Source organism: Nelumbo nucifera, chromosome 4 (assembly GCF_055504915.1).
Source record: "Nelumbo nucifera cultivar China Antique chromosome 4, China Antique-T2T, whole genome shotgun sequence".
Lineage (NCBI taxonomy): Eukaryota > Viridiplantae > Streptophyta > Magnoliopsida > Proteales > Nelumbonaceae > Nelumbo > Nelumbo nucifera.
In genome coordinates this window covers 19,017,581-19,039,078 of record NC_142652.1, presented here as the reverse complement: position 1 = coordinate 19,039,078, position 21,498 = coordinate 19,017,581, and the positions used below count along the sequence as shown (strand labels likewise).

Here is a 21,498-nt window from a genome sequence, read left to right as displayed (position 1 = left end):
CGGTTAGATAAAAATAAAACCCGAGCCCCCTATCTTTCCCTCTTATTCGTTTGAATTCTCTTTCCCTAGTTTCATTTTCACCCAAGCCTTAGCTCAAGAGCAAGAGACCACCGGCAGCGATTTCAATGAGTCCGACGGCTGGAGTCAACCGGCGATAAGCATCCACCACCCTCATTTTCCTTTCAAACCTATTATTCCTCTCTAATATGATATTGTTCTTTTCTACAGACCACCACTAGTGGTGATTTCTCTGTTTCACCAAGCTCCGACCGTGTGAAATCAACCGACAACAAGCGTAAATCGGCTTTACTTGTCAGTCTTAATTGTTGAAGTTCTAACATTGAAAATCTAACAATTTTTGTCTTATCTGTATTTCCTTAACACCAAGATAAAAGGTTTGATAAAGAAAATGGAGAGAACAAGCTATTATTGGATGGGAATACTTCTTTTGATAGATAGACAACATTTCAAGCTTTTGATCAATCTACGACAACGTGAAGACCCATAAATTAGACCTTGATCTTCCCAAGATGTGGGTCATTTGATTCTGGCATCTTCACAACTCACAAGACTTTCACTCTTGTCCCAGTACAATCTATATGTTACTCCATGGGTGATGACAAAAATAAGAACTCCATTAATTAATGTATCAGGGTCGCATTATATCTGATTACTGCATCAAATACTGCCATGGAGTGTTCTTTGCCAAGCAATACCCACATGCAATCCGGAAAACTCCCGTGCCTTTGACGATTGGCATCTCTCTTACTTCATTCAAGATTGGGTTCCGACCCACCACACTTAAGGAACTACCATTGTATGGTCAGCTGACAAATGCATGGATGAGAGTCGTTAGAAGGCTGAACTTGTTCTGTTGGGAAAACATGGCATAGAGCCCCTGAGCACGCCCCATGAGGGTTGAATTTATATCGGGTGTGGCTATGAGTGGGTTGTCCATTACGTAGATTGATCCAAACCAGGATGCAATTGGGTCAAAGCTCGTGATGTTGGATAGCCGGTGATAAACGCCCCAACCCAATTGCTGGTTTACACTTGTCTCTGGTTGATTCCATGCCGTTAGAGCTCATTGAAACAGAGAAATTGCCATCGGTGGTCTGTAGAAAGAAAGAATATTAGATTGGAGAGGAATAACAGGTTTGACCGCCGCTTGATTGACTCCATCCCATCAGAAACTGAAATCGCTGCACGCCACCCTCATGCTCTTGAGCTAGGGCTATGGTGAAAATGAAACTGGGGAAAGAGAGTTCAAACAAATGAGGGGGGGAAGATAGGGCTCGGGTTTTGTTTTTATCTAACTGGTTCGGATTGACAACGTTACGTTAACGGAATAGCAATCCCCGAAACGCGCCCCGTGAACCGAAGGGTCCACTGAAACCGGATTCCTTTCTTCCAACAGTGGCGTGCCTGTCTCTGACGACTGTGCCACGTTTTAGAGGGAGGAAGAGAGGGAGGCTGGACCGCTGAAGGCAGAAGGCGGTAAGCCGGTAAGAGCATTTTGGATTGAAGAGAGCTCCTTCACCTTGGTGAGAAGGGAAGAGAGGAGACAGGAATGGAAAAAGCCTTGACAACGGTTCAGAGCTTAAAAGCTGGGACTTTTTGGATTTCGAGGAAAGCCAAGGAGGAGATCTCTAATATTAGTGAAGACCTTACTGTGAGTGCTGATGATGCTATTTAAAAAGGTTACTCATCTATTTCTATTTCCTGTTTGCAATTCTGGGTTAACTTGTATTTATCTGCTAATTGTGGACCCTATTGCTACATTGCCACTCGTTTCTAGGCAACCCACCAATCCAGTTGGTGATATTCAGTTAGCTCCGCATCCATATTCCAAAATTAATGGTTGAAGGGGAAATCATTGTCCCCCCTCCTCCCAAAAAAAAATGGTGTAAAAGAAGGAAGAAAAGATCTTGTTCTGCGGGGTTCATTAATCGATAATTTTGTGTCATCTATCCGAAAATAAAAGAGGGAGAAAAGTGAAAGATGAGTTGTTATGAACAATGAAAAGGGTTCTGGATGGGGGGGAGTAAGATGTTTTAGAGTGTTCCTCCAGTACCTTGCTTTGCTTTTCTGTTCCTTCGGTTCTTATTTCCACATAATCATAACCTCTTTGGACAAGTTTATATTTTATTTTGTACTGGTCAATCAAAACTGAAATGAGACAGATATCATCGATCTCAAAGCTATGTTTTGAAAAGTTTCTGGTATTTTCAAATCTTTGTCTTGTACGCTGCTCCGTCCTTCAAAGTAAATTAAAAAAAAAAAAAAGATTACAAAGTGGTGAAATATGGGCTGTGATTATATTAAATCAACGAGAGCTTCCGGTCTTAGATGAGCTAAACACCCTGCTATAGCACAGAGAAAGTTGAAGCATTCCCCATATAATTATGCCCTGAAGCTCAATCAATCTCGAAATCCCCATGCTATTACTAACTTAGCACAGCTCAAGAATTCCACTATTCACCATAAAGTTCTGCCCTTGAAGCTCAAATCCAAGATACTCCTTTCTGTTGCTAAATTATCAAAGTTAAATACTCAACTGCCAATGTATCTTTCTAGTTATCATTTTTTTTTATCACTTTTCTAGTTATCATTTTCTTGTTGGATAAGGTGGAGATTCTTCTTTGCAATTGATAGGATTACTGTGAATCATTGTTCATTGGATCTTGATGATTTTGTATCTACACTGCATGCATAAAGGTGCCTGCTTACGCAGACTACAATATGTTTTGTGCCATTGTGTTGAAGTAGGAGAAATTTTAATATCTCGTGGTTTCATGGCTCTCCTCTGTCTTGGTTGTCTTGTTTCTCTATATTACTTTTAAACAGTTATCTTATTTAACGGTGCTTCTTATTGCAAATTTATTTTACAATTTAGATGGTTCTTGGTTCTGTTGACATTTATCTGAAGAAACGGTGTCAGCTCTGTGCCACATAGCCATTTCTCCCAATAGAGTTTGAAACGTTGTTTGGTTAAATTATTTATCAAATAAATATTTGTCTCAATTTGTGTGAGGGCCATCTGTTGGGGAAAGGGGCGGAGCCAAGTATACTGGTGGGGTCCTTGACCCCCTAAACTTTTTGTTAAATCATTATTTATATAGGGTTATTAATGGGAGATTGGATCAAAATGTAATAAATTGAGTCCTTAGCCCCCACCCCCCACCCCACACCCCACACCAAAAAAAAAAAGAAAAAAAAGGAAAATTCCTGGCTCTACAACTGGTTGGGGAAGCTTCATTTTAATGTTTCCCCCTATCAATGCGTTTGTTTTTCACTATTCAGCTTATGTGGCACTTAGCTGTCAACCGTTTTTTCTTTTTTCGTTTGAAAATGCTGTACAACACATTTATTAAATAAATGCCAACAGAACTAAACAGCCCCTTAGTGAGAAAATGACTTTTTTGACAATGAGTTTAAGTGCCATGGTTTTTTAGGATATTAGAAGTACACTTCTATTTTTAGTCTAATAGAACAGCTATTGCTAGGAAGGTGGCGATTTTATTGCAACAGGTATACTCATGCTTAAGGCTGTCAATGAGTTGGATGGACCCAAACCGGGTTGTGATAGGTTTTGGTTCCTAACTTCCAGCCTGAACTAATCATACTACAAAGACAACAATTTTTAATACCTGCCTTTCCCATGGTATGGTTGTAATATTATCATATTGTCATGTCCAAATATGTCAATTTAAAAAGCAAGCAGTTTTATTGTCTAATTACAGGTTAAAATTAGACAGGGTCTTATTGGATCATACCTGATAATCCCGATTCATAATTAGGTTTGTTCTAGGTCTGTTATTAAACACTATGAGATCTTGGTTTGGGACTGGCCCTGAACATTTATTACCAATTCAGGACCAGGTCTACCCTGACCCTGGCCTAACCTGGCCCATTGACAGCATTAATTATGGTTAGCTTTGAATTTGATTTGACAGCCAAGGATTTCAATACTCTTTGGAATTTGGATAGTGATGTAGCGCAATTCGGGCACTCCTAGTTGGCGGCTAACTGACTTCTTGTTGGCAACGAGCGGCACCTGAGAAGATGAAAGGAAGTATTCTCGGGGGTTTGCCCGGTGGGAATACTCCGATGCTTAAGTTAGTACTGTGTATGGGGAGCAAAGAGAGAAATGAAAGCTAAGAGTGGAGGTCGCGCTTTATCACTATATTTGAGAGGTTGGAGGTCTCCAGAAGAAGTTTTTCCTCTGTCCTGAGGGCTTTTATAAGAGCGCTCTTGCGAGATCGGGCATAACCGCCATTGGGAAACTGGGAAGGGGTAAACGATTATTTGGTAGCTCACCGGAGGAGTCGTAAGGCAATCAATAATGACGAGATAGCTCAGTGGGGGAACATGGAGCCCAGGGATCTCTCTGCGTTCGCCTCTGCCCACTGCATGGTGGTAAGTGGCCTTTTTCCCTCTTGTTTTGCCCTTTTTCATTGTCTTTTGATCTTCTTTTTTGTTGATAGGTAAATTCTGCCATCCATGCCATGGCTCTCCAATCGCGTCGACGCCCTCGACTAACGTGCTGCCAATCAGAAGCTCCAGGTCGAGCTCGATCGGATCCGGGGCAAGCTCCATCACACTCGCAAGGGGAGCGAGTTTCAGGAGCTGCTCGTTCATGACCAGGAGGCTCAAATCGCTCGGCTTATTGAAGAGAGCGCACGCTATAGGGAGGAATCGTCGATGATGGCGGGGGAGAGGGAGCTCCTCAGGCAACAGGTGCGGGACCTGGAGTCCACTCTTCTGAATTAGACCCGAAACTTTGATCAGATGGTTGAGGCTGAGCGAAAGAATGCAATTTGGGATTTTAAAGACTCCCAAGAATTTCATGACCTCCAGGCGGAGTATGGCTCGGGTTCGTACCGCTCAGGGTTTAAGCTATGCCGGTGGCTGGTTCGGAAGAAGTTCTTCGGGCTTAACCTCGACGGCATTACTATGAAGGGTCTGTCCCCCGAGACAACAGACCAAGCGGATGAAGAGGAGCCTGACTCTCCGGAGGATGAGGAGGCAGATCCTTGAGGTGGCGTTTTTCTGGGCTTCTGTGGCTTCCGGGTGCCGTAAACCTGGTCTTTCACCAGTTTTTCGGTTGGGTGGTTGTGCCCCATGATGATCAAACCTTTCCCGAGCTGTTTAGCTCGGCTGCTGCACTTGTTATTTTCCTTTACTGCATTTGTTTGTTGTTCTTCTTTCTTTTTTTTTTTTTTTGACAATGAAAGTCTCTCCCCTCTTCTGAGTATGATGAACTCCTTTTTTTTGTTAAAGCGATCTCATCATTTGGGTTATTGAAGTTACCTACTCAAAGTAGGGCTCTTCGGTAGGCGTTCTCCCCATTGGTCACGTTTAGGGCCTTCGTGGCATACCGCGAAGTGAATACTACATACGTCTGAACTAAGCATTGGTTGGTTGTCCCTTAGTTCGACCGACGTATCGAGACGAGCTATGCTTCGTAGGGTTTGAACCCGAGCTGCTTACGCCTTTAATATTTCATACTTTGCCTTCGCTATTGAGGTAGCCATCTTTCTTCACGCCGAGGTCTTTGTTAGCTCGGTGTTTTGTCCCTTAGGCTTAGGGAGGGACCCGTAGTCCGCTCTTGGATTCTCCCAAGCCGAAGTGGCGATTGGGGTCTTCTTGTGCCGAGGTCATGTTAGCTCGGTATTCTGGCCCTTAGGCTTTGGGAGTAGCTCGTGGCCTACTCGCTTCTTACAGGTAATATTGTCTCAAATTGACAATATTCCACGCTCGAGGTACTTGTTTCCCTTCGAGGGTCTCGAGCTTGTATGTTCCTTCCCCAAGCACTCGTTTCACTCGGTAAGGACCTTCCCAGTTGGACCCGAGTTTGCCAGTGCCGGGTTCAGGTACCATAACTTTACGAAGGGACAGGTCGCCAACGCGGAGGTTCCGCTTATTGACCCTGGCGTTGTAGTACCGAGCTACTCTCTACTGGTAGGCTGCGGTCCTAATGTACGCGAGATCCCTTACTTTGTCGAGTAGGTCGAGGTTGGTGTGTAGCTCATCTTCGTTTGTTTGATCACTGTATGCTCCTAGGCGCAACGTAGGTACTTCGATCTCTGCGGTGATCACTGCTTCGGTGCCGTAGGTGAGATTGAAGGGTGTTTCTCCCGTGGTGGTTTTCTCCGTGGTCCGGTAGGCCCATAGGACACTGGGTAGTTCATCTGCCCACAATCCTTTAGCTCGATTCAGCCGTGACTTCTGCCTAGCCATTTGCCTGAGGGTGCGCGACTGAAGTAAAGTTCTATTGGATCCCCATGTCTCGGCACCAGTCTTGAAATTTGATGTCCTCGAACTGTTTGCCGTTGTTGGAGATCAATACTCGAGGTAATCCGAAGCGGCATATCATGTTCTTCCAAAAGAAGTTTTGAACATTTCGGGCTGTTATTGTTACGAGGGGTTCGGCTTCTACCCACTTAGTAAAATAGTCCACTGCTACCACTAAGAAATTCCTTCCACCCGTTGCTGACGGGAATGGCTCGAGTAGATCAATGTCCCACTGTGCAAAGGGCCACGGACTGGTGAGGTATTTGAGGTCGGCAGCGGGTTGGTGGTGGACATTGGCATGTCTTTGGCATTTATCACATTTTCTAACGAGTTCAATGGCATCCGCCTTCATCGTTGGCTAATAGAACCCTTGTCGAAGTGCTTTCTGGGCGAGGGCCCTGTCCCCCAAGTGTCCGCCACACAGACCCTCATGGATGTCACGGAGTACGAGTTCGGCTTCGGTAAGTCGCAAGCAACGCAGGTAGGGGAATGTGTAGGATCTTCTGTACAACCGCTCGTCTATCATGACGTATTTAGCTGCTTGACGTTGCACCCTTCTGGCTGCATTGCGCTCAGCAGGGAGGGTCTCGTGTAACAAGAAGCTCATGAGTGGGTCAATCCAGCTCGGCTCTGCTTGAACAACGGGAGCGACCTCCTCTGCCCCCCCCCCCCCCCCCCCGAGAATGCTAGGCCAAGACAGGTCCTCTATGTACACGGTTCTCATGGTGATGTCGCTAGTGCTGGCTAACTTGGACAGGGCATCGGCCTCGGCGTTCTCCGACCTAGGGATCTGTCTCATGAAGTGTGACTGGAAGTTGAGCAGGGCCTCTCTGACTTTGTCTAAATAGGCGACCATGGTTGGCTCGCGAGCTTCATACTCGCCCGTGACCTGGTTGACCACGAGCTGGGAGTCGCAGCAGGTAACGATGTGCTTGGCTTTTACTTCTTTGGCTAAGGCTAGTCCGGCTATCAACGCCTCGTATTCTGCTTCATTGTTAGACGCCTCGAACTCGAAGCGTAGCGCGTATTCCAGTTTCATGCCGCTTGGGCCGTGCAGAACTATTCCGGCATCGCTGCCCTGTTGGTTCGAGGAGCCATCTACGTGAAATATCCAAGGCTCCTCATCCCAGCTCGCGGTTGGCCGAGCTAGGAGAGGTGCCACACTGGCTACTAGTTCACGAGGTTCGAACTCGACCAACCCGGGAGCTTCGGGCTCACCCGAGGTGGGAGCCTCGCGCTCAACCGGCCTGGGAACTTCGGAGTTGAACGTGCATTCGGCTATGAAATCTGCTAAGGCTTGAGCCTTAATGGCAGTTCGCGGCTTGTACTGGAGGTCGTACTCACTGAGCTCAATGGCCCACTTCGTCAACCGACCGGAGACCTCGGGCTTAAGCAATACTTGCCTCAGAGGTTTGTCGATAAGAATGATAACAGTATGAGCTTGGAAGTACGGGCGGAGCTTTCGAGCTGCTATTATCAATGCGTTTGCTAGCTTTTCCATCTCCGGGTATCTCGTTTCTGCTCCCTGCAATACTTTACTGACATAATAGATGGGTCGTTGGACCCGATCTACTTCCTTTATTAGTACCGAACTGACCACCTCGTCGCTTTCCGAGAGGTAGAGTTCTAAAACATCGCCCTCATCGGGCCGGGTTAGGGTCGGCACGCTAGTAAGGTATTCCTTGAGCTCGTTGAACGCGAGCTGGCAATCTTGGGTCCATTCGAACCCTTTGCTCTTTATTGCCTTAAAGAACGGCAGACAGCAGTCCGCCGACTTAGACATGAAACGGCTTAGGGCGGCTATGCGGCCATTCAACCTCTGAACCTCCTTCGGCTTCCGGGGCGGTTTCATGTCTAAGATGACTTTAACCTTATTCGGGTTGGCTTCAATGCCTTGCCGGTTAACGATGTATCCTAGGAACTTACCCGAGGTTACGCCGAAGGCACACTTGTTTGGATTCAATTTCATATTGAACTTACGCAAAATTCCAAAAACATAATGCAAGTCTTGTATTAATTCATGTGAGAATTGGGTTTTGACGACCATGTCATCTACATAGCATTCTACTTTTCTGCCGATTAACGGCGCAAACAATTTATTTACAAGCCTTTGAAAGGTTGCCCCTGGTTTTTCAACCCGAAGGGCATAACCTTGTAATAGTACAGACCGAATTCTATGATGAAGGCAGTCTTTTCTTCGTCTGCCGGGTCCATCTTGATCTGGTTATTGCCCGAGTAGGCGTCCAAGAAACTTAGCAACTCATGCCCTGAGGTCGCATCCACCAAACAGTCGATTCTGGGGAGCGGGAAGCAATCTTTCGGGCAAGCCCGGTTCAGGTCGGTGTAGTCGACGCACATGCGCCACTTGCCGTTGGCCTTATTTAACAAGACGGGGTTGGCTACCCAGCTTGGGTAGTGGACTTCTCTTATGAAGTCCGCCGCGAGGAGCTTCTCGACTTCCTCGTCGACTGCTTTCCACCGTTCCGGGGCTAGGTTGCGTTTCTTTTGTCTAACGAACCTAACTACAGGATCAGTGTTCAGCTTGTGAGTTATGAGTTCGGGGTTTATACCAGACATTTCTTCCGCGGACCATGCAAAAATATCTAAATTTTGAAGTAAAAAACTTACCAGTTCGGATCGTAGGGGCTCTTGGACGGAAGCGCCGATCTGGAGTGTCCGAGCTGGGTTTGCTGTTGAGGTCGGGACCGCGACTGTTTCTTCTGTGGGCGCGGCTCGTTCTTCGCCTTGATCCGTGGGTCGTTTCAGTTCAAGGTAATCGGCCACCTTGGTTTTTCCCTTTAGGGCGGCAACGTAGCACTTGCGGGACTTGAGCTGGTCGCCCCGCGCTACTCCCACACCGAAGTCTGTTGGGAATTTCATAGCCAAGTGGTAAGTGGAGACCACCGCCCGTAGGACATGGGTAATCGGTCGACCTACTATGGCATTGTAGGGAGAGGGGGTCGCTACCACTAGGAAGTTGTGTTCGAATCTGACCTCCTTTGGTAGGCCATGTGCCGATCCCTTCAGGTACTGCTATTTTCCCAAGGGGCCGGACTTTTTCTTCGCTGAAGCCTACCAAAGGAGTGTCTGCGGGCTTCAGGTCGCTTCTCTGCAACTGAAGCTGGTCAAACGCGGCTTTGAAGAGTATGTTGGCCGAGCTGCCCGAGTCGACGAGTATGCGCCTAACCTCGAAGTCGTTGATTCTCAGCTTTATTACGAGCGCGTCGTCGTGGGGGTAATGGACCCCTCGCGCATCGTCTTTTGTGAAGAAAATTGGCTCTTCCGTTCTCGGCCGCTTTGGGGGGTTCTGCTCCTCCCGGGTGACCTCGCGAACCGACGTCCGAGCTGCTGCTGAGGTGCACCCTGCAACGATCGAACCTCCCACTATCATGTGGATGGTTCCCCGAACTGGCCTCTCCTCTGGAGGCTATCTTTGTGGTTGTTCGGCCGGCCTGCTACTGGACTCGGGAGCATCTTTACCGTGCTTTCCTTGCCGACCTGTTCTATTACTATTATTATTGTTATTATTATTTTGTACAAAGTTTCTCAAATATCCGCGACGGATGAGCTCCTCTATCTCATCGCGGAGGTTTTTACAACTCTCGGTACTGTGACCATGGTCCTTATGAAAACTGCAATACAGACTCTTATTCCTTTCATTGGGATTCCCCCTCAGATGGGGCCGCCACTTCACGTACGGGGCATCCTTGATTGCCATCAGGATTTCGGCCCGCTTTGCGTTCAGTGGGGTGTAGTCAGCTCGGTCTGGTGCGGGAGCCGGAACAACTGACCCGGCTTTGCACCCCGAACTATTTCCTTTTTTCTTCGGGTGTCCTCTTGACTGGAAGGTTCCCCTTCTCTCTTTCTTTTTTCGGGTGCGCCCTCACCCTTCTGGTTGATCTCCTCTTCAGTGGCTATGAACTTATTCGCAAGCTTTAAAAACTCGGTTATGGTCGCGGGTTGGTTGACGATCATGTGCCACTTGAACTCTTTGTGCTTTACGCCCTTCTTGGCCGCTGCTAAGCGTACGGCAGGGTCCAGGCGCGGTATCTACATACAAGCGTCGTTGAACCGCTTGATATAACTTCGGATGGACTCTCCCTCTCTTTGGGCTACGTTGAAGATGCTTTCTTCAGTCTGCGGGCACCGTTTGCTGGTGACAAAGTGGGACTTGAAGGATTGTGCGAACTGCGCCCAACTTCTTATCGACCCGGGTGCCAAGTTCCGGTACCATGTGCGGGCTGTTCCCCTGAAAGTAGTGGAGAAGGCCACACACATGCATGACTCACTGGCTCGCGCCAGGTGCATCTGTGACTGAAAGGCGTGTACATGATCATTCGGGTCAAACGTCCCGTCATACTTGTCAAGAGAGGGAAGCTTGAAATCCTTGGGCATCGGGACTGCCAAGAGTTCAGAGGACAGGGGGGACGGAACCGAGAGGAGGGGAGCCTTGGCTTCGGCCGAGCCTACCTCTTCTTTGTCCATGAGCTCGGGCAAATCGTGGGTGACAGATCGGCGAGCTCGGCGGCGGCGTCTCTGCTTCTTGGTGGGCTCGACGTTCGTGCTGCTCACCTCCGCGCTGTCCAGAATGGTTTGCGGCAGGAGTAGCCCGGTCCGTTGGTGATGGCTACGGACGAAAGGGGCCTGCTTAGAGTCTGTTGCCAGGATCTCGAACCGATTTTCAAGGATTGGGGTTCCGAACTTTGACTGTTGAGGCGACGTTGATCTGCCGAGCCGTGGCCCTCCCGACCTGTCCACCATCGGCGAGATCGGGGTAGCCGGTCTCTCCCGTCTGCCGTGGGGGGGGCTGGTTTTTTGGGAGATTTTGGGGGGCCTCTCCTCGGGCGGGGTGCTCGCTCTGGCGGCGAGATTTGGCTTGCTGCGAGGCCAGGTGCTGAGGCTGTTGAAGCTGGGGTTGGGGCAGGTGAGGGAACTGCTGCTGATACTGGTACTGGGAGACCTGGTGCAGCACGTGCTGTTGATAGAGCTGAAGTTGCTGGAACTGTTGCATTTTGGCCTGCATGGTCTTCATGCACTGCATCAGATCCTCTAGCTGGTTCGGGCTGGCCGCTGGGGGCATGACCGAGGGTTTGGTGAACATCGTTCCGACTGTAGCGGGGAGTGGGGCGATGACAGGTGCCATTGTGAGAGGCACGTTCAAGCTGGGAATTCCGTCCGCTGAGAGGGGGACGATGAACTGTCCGATACAGACAGTAGGAGACTGGGGTTGCTCCCTGGAGTTACCCATTTCCGTGCTTCGTCCGACGTTGCTAGAGGAAGCCATGAGCGTTGAGTTGTTTCAAGGAAGAAGAAGTAACTGAAAGAACTTAAAGGGGAAGGCCTTTTGTCTCACAGACGGCGCCAAATGATGTAGCGCGATTCGGGCACTCCTAGCTGGCGGCTGACTGGCTCCTTGTTGGCAACGAGCGGCACCTGAGAAGATGAAAGGAAGGATTCCCGGGAGTTTGCCCGGTGGGAATACTCCGATGCTTAAGTTAGTATTGTGTATGGGGAGCAAAGAGAGAAACGAAAGCTAAGAGTGGAGGTCGCGCTTTATCACTATATTCGAGAGGTTGGAGGTCTCTAGAAGAAGTTTCTCCTCTGCCCTGAGGGCTTTTATAAGAGCGCTTTTGCGAGATCGGACATAACCACCACTGGGTCCCTGCCACAGCCGTTACCTGCCAGGGCTGCGCAGGTGGCCGTTGGGACATACTCCTTACCCGGGCGAGCGACACGTCCCCAAAGTGACAGGCACGCCTCCGCCTACTGAGAGACGTAGGCGCTGACTGTCGAAAGGACAGGGACCGCGCCGTCAGTTAGGGACGTGGCCCAGTCTGACTAGTACGGCCTATTAAATAGAAGCTTCCTGAGGAATGCTCGTGCGGCCCATTCGCGAGCTACTTTGCAACGAGCTTCGAATACTTCAGAAGTACCCTTAGTAGGATTGGTCCTCGGTTGACTTGCCTTGTTTGGGAGCTCGGGCGAGCTAGCTTTCTTAGCTCGCAAGTTAAATTTTGCCTCGGAATATCCCTTGAGGTAGCTCGGGGGACCCGGAGCTTGCATTGTGACGAGCCCCTCCTTTCCCCCGCTACCATGTAGCGAGCTGCTTTATGGACCTATCACTTAGCCGTACAGAACCATAATGCTGAGCTGTCGCTTACACTGAGTCAGCGTCCACGTGTCGCCGTTTTATAGATCGGGCCAAATCATCCTTCATCCGATAGCTTCACTTAGAACTATCTATGCTCTGCAATTCTATGTCGCCCTTGGTTACCTGTTTAGTTCCAAAGTTCATGTCATAGTGAAACCGGAAAGCATATGTTTCTATTGGTTTTTTTCTTGCACTGAAATGGTTACATATAATTGCAGACTTTCTCGAGCACTGTTGAAGAGAAGGCTAAATGGATTTTCAACAAGCTAAAAGGTGTGGATCTTATTTTATATAAATGTATCTTTTCTTGGTTCAAGGAAATGTAAGTCTGATGAGACAACAATTCCTCTCTAGAAGCCCCAAAACTGATTTCTCATAAATATATTGCTTACCTATGTTCTTTTATGTTATTCTATCAATTGTTCTCTCTTGGGGTTATAAAGTTTTATGTTTTGGGAGAAAGGGGCTTGTTTGCTCGTATGGGGGCCTAAATTGATCCATGTAAGATGTGGGGATTTTGTCTTATTGGAGATCCCAAGATATTTTCAAGCACAAAAGCAAGAGAGGTTCATTTGGTAGGTTTTGTCATCTTACCTGTGATGGTCAAGCACAGAACTTTCATGCCAATGTTGTTTGTTCATAACTTATGGAGCTGAGTTATTTTACTCCTTCAGCAGCCTTCATCCAATTTCGCATTGCTTGGCAAGAAAACTAAGATTGCAGATGAAGCACACAATGGATGAGCTGACGCAAGTCACTCTTCCATTCCTCTTTAAGATGTCTCCACTTTTTTGGACAATTATCTGAAGGAAAGTGTAATCCTAGCTTCTCTTAGATTTGGACATGTGGCCATATATTGAGTTTTGCTATCTATTGAGGAAAAAAATAGAAACTTATTATTTTATGTGATTTTAAGCTTTTCTTTTTTAGGATATAAGTCTGAGGTTTTGGGATGCGCTGTTGCCAGATTGTGGCTATTGAATTCCATGTATTTTCCCTTAATTATTGGACAAAGAAATCTCATTCTTGCTGCCCCAATTGTTGAGAAATACTTTCTTGAGATTGGAAAAATTCTTTATGGAATATATCTCAATGATGAGCAGGACAATGGAAGGGTTAACTGATCATACTTTTAAATTGTGTGGTAATTAGATGGATTGGATTCATTTTCTGAATCTATTATAATTCCTTAGGCTCTCTATGAGAAGTGATAGCAGTTCAGGTGGCAGCCCGAATGCTTCTATGTATTTCTCTAAATTGATCAGCTCTCGTTTTAGGATTTGAACAAGGAACTCTTCTGTTAATTTAACTCTCTGGTCTGGAAGTGCTGTAGGATTCCCATCTATATGTCAACCAATTGTCTACTATTTTTCTGGTCTAGTCACAGCCACTTGGACCAATCTGAGTGTTTTAACCAACAGTTGTTTCTACATTATTAGCTATTAGATGTCCTTTGCGCATGACTGTGCATGAATTTTGTGATGTTCATCATTTCATTTATGATAAAAACATGTTTGTCAATGTGTGTGCACACAGACAAACTTTTGTGGACCCAATATAATGGAAGCTTATATATCTGGTGTTTTTCTTCTCTCTCTCTCTTTCTCTACAGGCAAGCCACTGAAATCCCTGCCAGATCTTCTACTAGAGTACAATCTACCACCAGGCCTCTTTCCTCGGAACATAATATGCTATGAATTTGAGGAATCAAAGGCCAAGCTGATTGTGTACTTGCCCTCTGTTTGTGAAGTTAGCTTCAAGGATTCTTCTGTAGTGCGGTATGCACTCGAGTTAAAGGGACACTGATGAGAGGAAAGCTCACAGGGATAGAAGGAATGAAAACAAAGGCCCTGGTATGGATTAAAGTGACGAGTGTAGCTGTCGAAAGCTACAAATCCGACAAGGTTTGGTTTACCGCTGGTGTGAAGAAGTCCAGGCCAAAGGATGCATATGAAATTGTGCTTGATTCCGTTAAAGTAGAGGAATTTTGAGATTAGAATTCAAACATCTTTTTTGCCAAAATTATTATCCTCATTATAGCTCCCATTTGCTAGTGCTTTTCACATTCACATGATGCACTGATTTCTTCTTCTCTCTCTCTCTCTTGGGGGTGGGGTGGGGCGGGGGGGGGTTCTCCTTTTTCTTCTGATAAGTAAGATTACATTGACACTGCATGGCCCATCTTAGCTTGGCTAAATAGCCTTCTGTGACATGGAAAAGAAGGAATGGTTTCAGATTTGTGGGCTTTTAGTAGGAACAAGCAGTAGGCTCTAAGCTAAGGTGGACAGAAAGACCATGTGGATGATCTAGATTTTCGACCTCAAAGCAATTTGCTTTGCAGAAAAACCTGCACTGCCGGCTTAAGTTGCTCTGGCACTATAGCATAGAGCAGTGAAAGCATGGCAGAACTGTCGATGATATAGAGGGCACCCCAAAATCTCAACAAGTGTCGGTTTTGTTTTCCCACAAAAGGGTTCAGAGTCGAGAGGCAACATATTTATTCTTGCATTGCTTTCTAGTATAAAAGTTAATGCAGTGCCAATCTCGACCGATTTCATGTCGCAGAGTTGATTTTGCGGGTCCATTTCCATTGGTGTCCTGTATTTTAGTTTGTATCAACCATGTTCGGTAAAGTCAGTCCCCGCCCTCAAAAAAACGAACTGAGGGTCCGTTTGATTCACAGTCGGAATCAAAATTCATTGGAATGGGCATCAGAATGATCTTTCCTCCCACCTGTTTGGTTCATATGGGAATTGGAATCAGCTGAAATGGATTTTCATTCCCAAGAGAGGGGAAAGGAATGGCCATTCTCTCCAATGGGGGAATGCCATTTTACCAGGAATGGGATTCAGATTTCCCCCAATCCAATTCCAGACCCTTATTCTGCAAACGAAACCTGACCCTGAATGATTTGTGCCAATTAAACATCAATTGTATGTTATTTCTAATTCTGTCCTTTTCCAATCCCTGGCCCTGATAATTTTGATTAGGTAATTGGAATCCATCTTCCCTTGGGGGTTGTCAATGATTTGTTCGTGTAATAATGAACACCGGGGAGTGATCAAAGGAAATCACGCTAATTTGGACAATCTTTGCTTTTTCTTTTTCTTTACTGGCTTTGAGGTAACAAAGGGTTGTTTTTAAAGTTGTGATCCTTTTTCAGAGGTTGAAGCTCAGTGTGATTAAGAATCAAGCAAAGTGCCTGTGCCTGCTCTTACAGTCTGTACAGCCATAGTCCCCATTCATATTTCTTCTTGAGCTTTTTTGGGTGCTTGGAAGCAGTTATCGCCAGTGGGTTATGATGAGCCCACATGCCCACAACTTTGCTCAGCACTATATCTCTTCAAAAAGATAATCATTCAAATGGGCAAATCCCTAATCCCTAATCAACGATTATAAATGAAGTGATTGATTTCCATTATAAGCTGTAATTAGCTATGAAAAAGATATGAATTCTCAAATGAAAAACTACCAGCAAGATATAGAAATAGTTTTTTGAGTGATTTTGAACTTTTGAATGTGATATAAGTTCCTGAGTGATTTTCAGCCTTTCACACGCTGGATTCCATTTAGACCATGATTTCCAGCCGTGACCCAACTCTAATAAGTAATAGGAGGACCAACAGAAATCCAACGAGTGTACAGGGTCGACTTGGTGCTGCATTAAATGAAAATTTGACAGCAGTAACTCATTCTTCTTGGCCAAAGAATCCAACGTCGTTTACTTGTTCGGTTAGGCTTTAGCTGTCGGCACTCAAACTAGTTAACTATCCTTTATTTTGTCTTATCTTTTAAATTTATGTCAATTAATTATAAATTTCCAAGTTTCTTAATTCCATTCATGTCAAAACGGTTTAGCGGTGGCTCTGATGAACAAATGGAAAGAAGAAGAAGATGAATAATATTTTTGCCCTTTATTCATGTCACTATTTTTAAAATTAGATCAGACGAGACGGTTGGATTGAAAAAACCGAGAACTGATCACCTGTCAGTTCCGTTTTCCTCCAAAACTGCTTTTTCCTTTAAAACTGTTGATTTTGGTCAACAAACCGCTGAACTGACCAGTTAACCGTTCAAACCGTTTTGATCGTTTTTCAATTTTTTATTTTTTTATCAGAACGACCTTTCAGACCGTTCGAACCAGTAATCAGACCCTGACTGATTCGGTAATCAATTCGTTTTTAAAAACCACAATTCATATTATTTTAAAAAATTTAACTTATTTTTGAAAGTTTTTTTAAATATATTACTTTTATTGATATTAAACCCAAAAAATTGCGCTTATATGCTAGAAACCCTTTTATTTTTGATAGTGGAGACAATAACCGAGAGACTGATTCAAATGAAAGGTGATTGCTTATCGATGATTACACACATGCAACGTTCTAAGTCACCACTAGCGTGAATAGAGGCATATGTTGAGCCATACAAAGACTATTGCTGATTCGCATTGCATATTGTCTTTTTCCCATATTAAAAGAAACATCAATGTGCTAGCTCGTAAGGTTACTGCTTGGTGTTTGGGGACTAAAACTTATGGAGTTTGGGAAGAGCATCCTTCTCCTTGTATTTGAAGTGATCTAATAGATTAAATTATATTATGCAGAGAAAAAAAAAAGGCTGGAGTGCAAGTTTCATCCTATTTCCCGTTCATATATATATATATATATATATAAAAAAAAGATTTGTTCAGTTTGATAAACCAAAATCTCGGTTTATAAAATCTTTGTGGGTCCCATATTGTCGTGAAAATAAGATTATAGGACAGGGTGTGAGCACCAGTTGGATCTTGGGTGTACGGTTATCCACGTCAGTCACAGCACAGCACTCAACAGTACCGTACGCGTACGCGTAGGCGATCTCCCGCTCTCATTTAACAAAAGGTATTAATTTTTAAAATAAAAAAAAATTGATATTCTCCGTATTTATTAAGGTATACTATCTGGACTCACTTTTCTCATAAATAAATGACCGTGCAACCGGGAGTGGTTGTAAGGGAGTGGCTAGAGAGAGAAGAGAGCGAGAGAAAGAAAGAGAGAAGAGACAGAGAAGAGGGTTCTGGAGCTATGGAGGTATGGAGACGAGAGACTGTGTCGTCGACGCTGCTTCTGGTGCTAACATGCACCATTCTCTTCCTGATGTCGGGAGTCTCCGCCACCAGATTCATCGTCGGAGCAAACATGGGCTGGACTTCCAATGTCAACTACACTGAGTGGGCAAAAGGCAAACATTTCTACCTAGGTGACTGGCTCTGTAAGTGCTCTCTCTCTCTCTCTCTCTCGCTAAGACTGATCTACGTCTTTCGCCATTTAAGCTAAGATCTGCCTTTTTCTTTCGGGCCGCTTCTGCTTGTTCCTCTGCTTCTTTCTCTTCTTTGCTTCAGATCTTTGTACTGATGCTGTTCTCCCCCTAATTTTTAGCTAGAAACTAAGGCATTTCATAATGCCTCACTTGTACTCTTTCTGTTTAAAATAATTGCACTGACGAATAATCTTCCCCATTTTCGGTAAAACCAAGATACCATTTTGGAGTCCTATCGATGCTTGCTTGATTTCTGCTACTAAATCGCTTGGATTGCATTTTGAACCCGTATTTTTTTTTCCGCTTCAGATCTTAAATCTCCTATGTTCCTTCGCATTTTTGTCTCTTTAATTTCTTGAAATTTTATGTAGCTGATGAAAATTTCCTGTGTATTCTTAAATCTTAATTTCTTATATCTTTTTAATTTCTCGTGTACTTTTTGAACTTTTGCTGTTAACATGCTTGAAATAAATTAAGTTAAGCTTCTTGTATTTGGATCGCTAATGTTTCCAGTAATGAAGCTGGTTAAATTTGAACCTTTTTGTCTCGTTTTCTTCAATTCTCGAGGACAACGAAAGACATTTTTACACATATCTGTCAGGAAGTTATCTTCTGAATAACGGGTAGCATTGAGATGAGATACAGCAATACGGGCTGTGAATTCTTCAATCTTTGCTCAGTTTCTCAGATTTCGGTTAATAATGTACTTACATTTCAGTCCATTCACTGGGTTTTCATTTGCCTTTCATTTATGATTCTCTCTTAACAGTGAACTCAGATCTGCCCATTTTTTGCTTTCACCTGGGTCCCTTTTATTTTATTATTTTAATCAGACCACCTCTGAACAGCTCAGATCTTCTGTACCTTGACGGATTTTCCATTTTCTTTTGTCACTGCCTTTTCAGCTGTGTTTTGACGATTGCTAAATACTTCATTAATGACTAGTTCACTACATTTTACTTGATCAATCCTTGTTATTTTCGTTCCATCTCTTCCGTCTTTGGAGTCTTTTCTGGTTTCTGCTCCAAATCAGGTTGCGAACTTGACCGAGGAGTAGACGATGCGTGTTCTTCAACGAAACAGTTACTTTCTAGAACGTATTGGAACTCGGGTCCTCACGGTGTCACCCAGAGCTCTGGTTTTTTAATTCAACCGTCCAAGCTCGATTTTCCCACCCATGAAAATCCGTGCTCGCCAAATAAAAAACCCATGAAAAATCGCTATTTGCTGATTTTCTTTCTGTTTGCCAATGATTTTGATTTGAGTTATTCCGTTATTAATTAACCCAGTTCTGCACTTCCCCTGCTCGCAGTTTTTGTATACGACAGGAACCAGATGAACGTGCTAGAAGTGAACAAGACAAACTACGAGACGTGCAACGAGAACCATCCGATTCACAATTGGACCACCGGCGCAGGGAGGGATGTGGTTCCACTCAATGTCACCAAGACATACTACTTCATCAGTGGCAAAGGATTCTGCTACGGCGGCATGAAAGTCGCCGTCCACGTCGAGAAATTGCCTCCACCGCCAGCATCTTTGCCGGAGAAAAGCAAGAATGGGTCTCCGTCCAATTACGGAAGCCAGATTGTTTTGCCAGCTGTGTTCGCCATTGTTGCACTCTTTTGGGACAACTTCATTGGGTTTTGGTACTAGTAAGACGTAACCAACTGCTCCCACGCTCCCCAGTCCCTAGCTTGAGTTTGTGAAGGAGAGTTTGATTGTAAACGTTTGAATGAAGTTGTTAGAAGGAAGGGAATTTCAAATTTGTACTCTGTAACAGTGATTGCTTTTGAGTTGTTTTCACCTTTTTCTAGTTGAATCAAGGATGATCCGAAGTCCGCGATCCATGGTGGAGTAAAACGCGGTCTTTTGTTGATTGATGTCCCGCAATTTAAAATAGCGATGAATGCGGAGCTGAGCGTCAAGGAGGAAGAAAGCGTCGGTGGATGGGATCATTGAAATGTTTGTTTATTTATTTATTTAGTCATGAAAGGTAAGAATGTAACACAACACAACCAGCTTTAGTCGGAGGCAGGCAGGTGGTGGTTGGAACTTGGAAATGGCATTCTTTCGCGTCGTGTTATTGTTACCATTTATTTATTTATCTTCATCTGAGGCGGCAGTGAGTCATCCATTTCGGTTTACACTTGATATCCATCGGATTAACCGGCTCTGAATTCTGTACTGTGATGCCGACCAGAACCCTAAAAATCGGGTCTGGGTCGGCTGGCCTGGTAGCAGTGGTTGGGCCACCACAATTTTAATGGCGATTCGAAATCGTCATTAATCGAACAAAAAATTCAAAAATCTATAACGACCGGAAAGACATGTTTGGCAGAGATGAGAGTGGGTTATTTTTGGGGATGGAATAAGAAGCAAGGGAATTCACATCTACGACGCGGGAGATATTCTCAATGGACGTTGAGCTGTGCATGTAGGGCGCGTTTGGGGGGCGGGGGGAATTGTGAACTCGGGGTAAGAACAACCCATAAACCCCTGGGCCCTGGCCCCCGGCCCTCTCACTCTGACTCGCCATGTGCATCCTAGTTGGCATTCCCTTTCTTTTGTAACTGTGCAAATGCAATGTATAGATTAGGGGGAAAGCAAAAGCTTTAATTTCTCGTCATTTTTCAAAGATTAGCCACAGCAGATGTTTACATCCCACAGAAGTATAATTGAATTGCATCTTATTATTATTATTATTGGCTTTGAGGCAGTAGATGACGGCAGTGATGCAGTATATGTATCAGTAAGGGTCCCACTTGAGGGGAAGGCATCTAGTTATAGCCATTGGATTGGCAATAAGATGGGACTTCTGCCCGTCCAGACTGTCCAGTCCAATTATCAAAGACAGGACACAGGATTGTGTGATTAGGGGTATCACTTGGACTTAATTTGGTCCAATTGCAGTTCAATGTGAGTCCATTATAAATAGATCAGATCTAATCTAATGAATGTTTTGGACCAAGGACTGGTCCAATTCAATATTTAGACCATCCAATTTTTTTAAATTTATTTTGATTTAGATTGGTTTTAAACTAAATGGTCCATTGATACATATATTCTTATCTTATATCAATAAATTAGATATTGACTTAATTCAACCCAATCCAATATAAATTTGTTATGGATGGACCAGATTTAATCTAATTTAATAAATATTTTGGACTGAATTAATCTAATCCAATATGTCTTATTGATCCATCCAATCCGTTCAAATTAATTTTGGACTGGATGAGGTCCAATCCAAAACCGGTCCATTGATACTCTTAAGTGTGATGACAAAATACTCCTGTTCCCCATAAGATATACAGTATAAAGGGGAAGCAAACCCCTCATTCATCCATTTCATACGCCAAAACTAGTTCCTTTACCTGGTGCCTCACACACACATCCTATCATACATTAGGAGCATCTCTCATACTTATTTGTTAATATTCATGAAAAATATTTTCAATACATGGTGGATGTACATGTGAGACGCCCATTTGTGAGGAGCAGATTCCGTCACCCGTGTAAGAGACCTTCTCCACTTTCTCCGGTTTGCCTACACAACTCTATTCCTCTCCTTTGACTAGGATCTGATATCTGATGTTAGGTGTTTTCTTTTTATTTATATTAAAATTAAAATTAAGAAGAGATCCCCTCTAATGTGATGTGGCACCCGGAGGGACGAAATTAAATAGGACGCAGTCGGTGGTGGTCTGGTGTTATCGCGATTTCTGTAGGTGCGTTGAAAGCTGCCT

The 21,498-nt window shown here is 44.7% G+C and overlaps 1 protein-coding gene and 1 pseudogene across 2 annotated transcripts; both read left to right on the top strand.

Annotated features, from left to right (window-relative positions):
- Positions 1-660: 660 nt before the first annotated feature.
- On the top strand, positions 661-14,518 carry LOC104598190 (uncharacterized protein At5g01610-like; annotated as a pseudogene). Its single transcript, XR_016085247.1, has 3 exons — positions 661-1,672; positions 12,667-12,721; positions 14,061-14,518. The product of XR_016085247.1 is annotated as an uncharacterized protein At5g01610-like (transcript).
- Positions 14,519-17,415: 2,897 nt separating this feature from the next.
- LOC104598033 (early nodulin-like protein 17) lies at positions 17,416-19,861 on the top strand. Its single transcript, XM_010259906.3, has 2 exons — positions 17,416-17,701; positions 19,062-19,861. Exons 1-2 carry the CDS (start codon positions 17,416-17,418, stop codon positions 19,403-19,405), a joined length of 630 nt encoding a protein of 209 aa, XP_010258208.2. The 3' UTR covers positions 19,406-19,861.
- Positions 19,862-21,498: the final 1,637 nt, after the last annotated feature.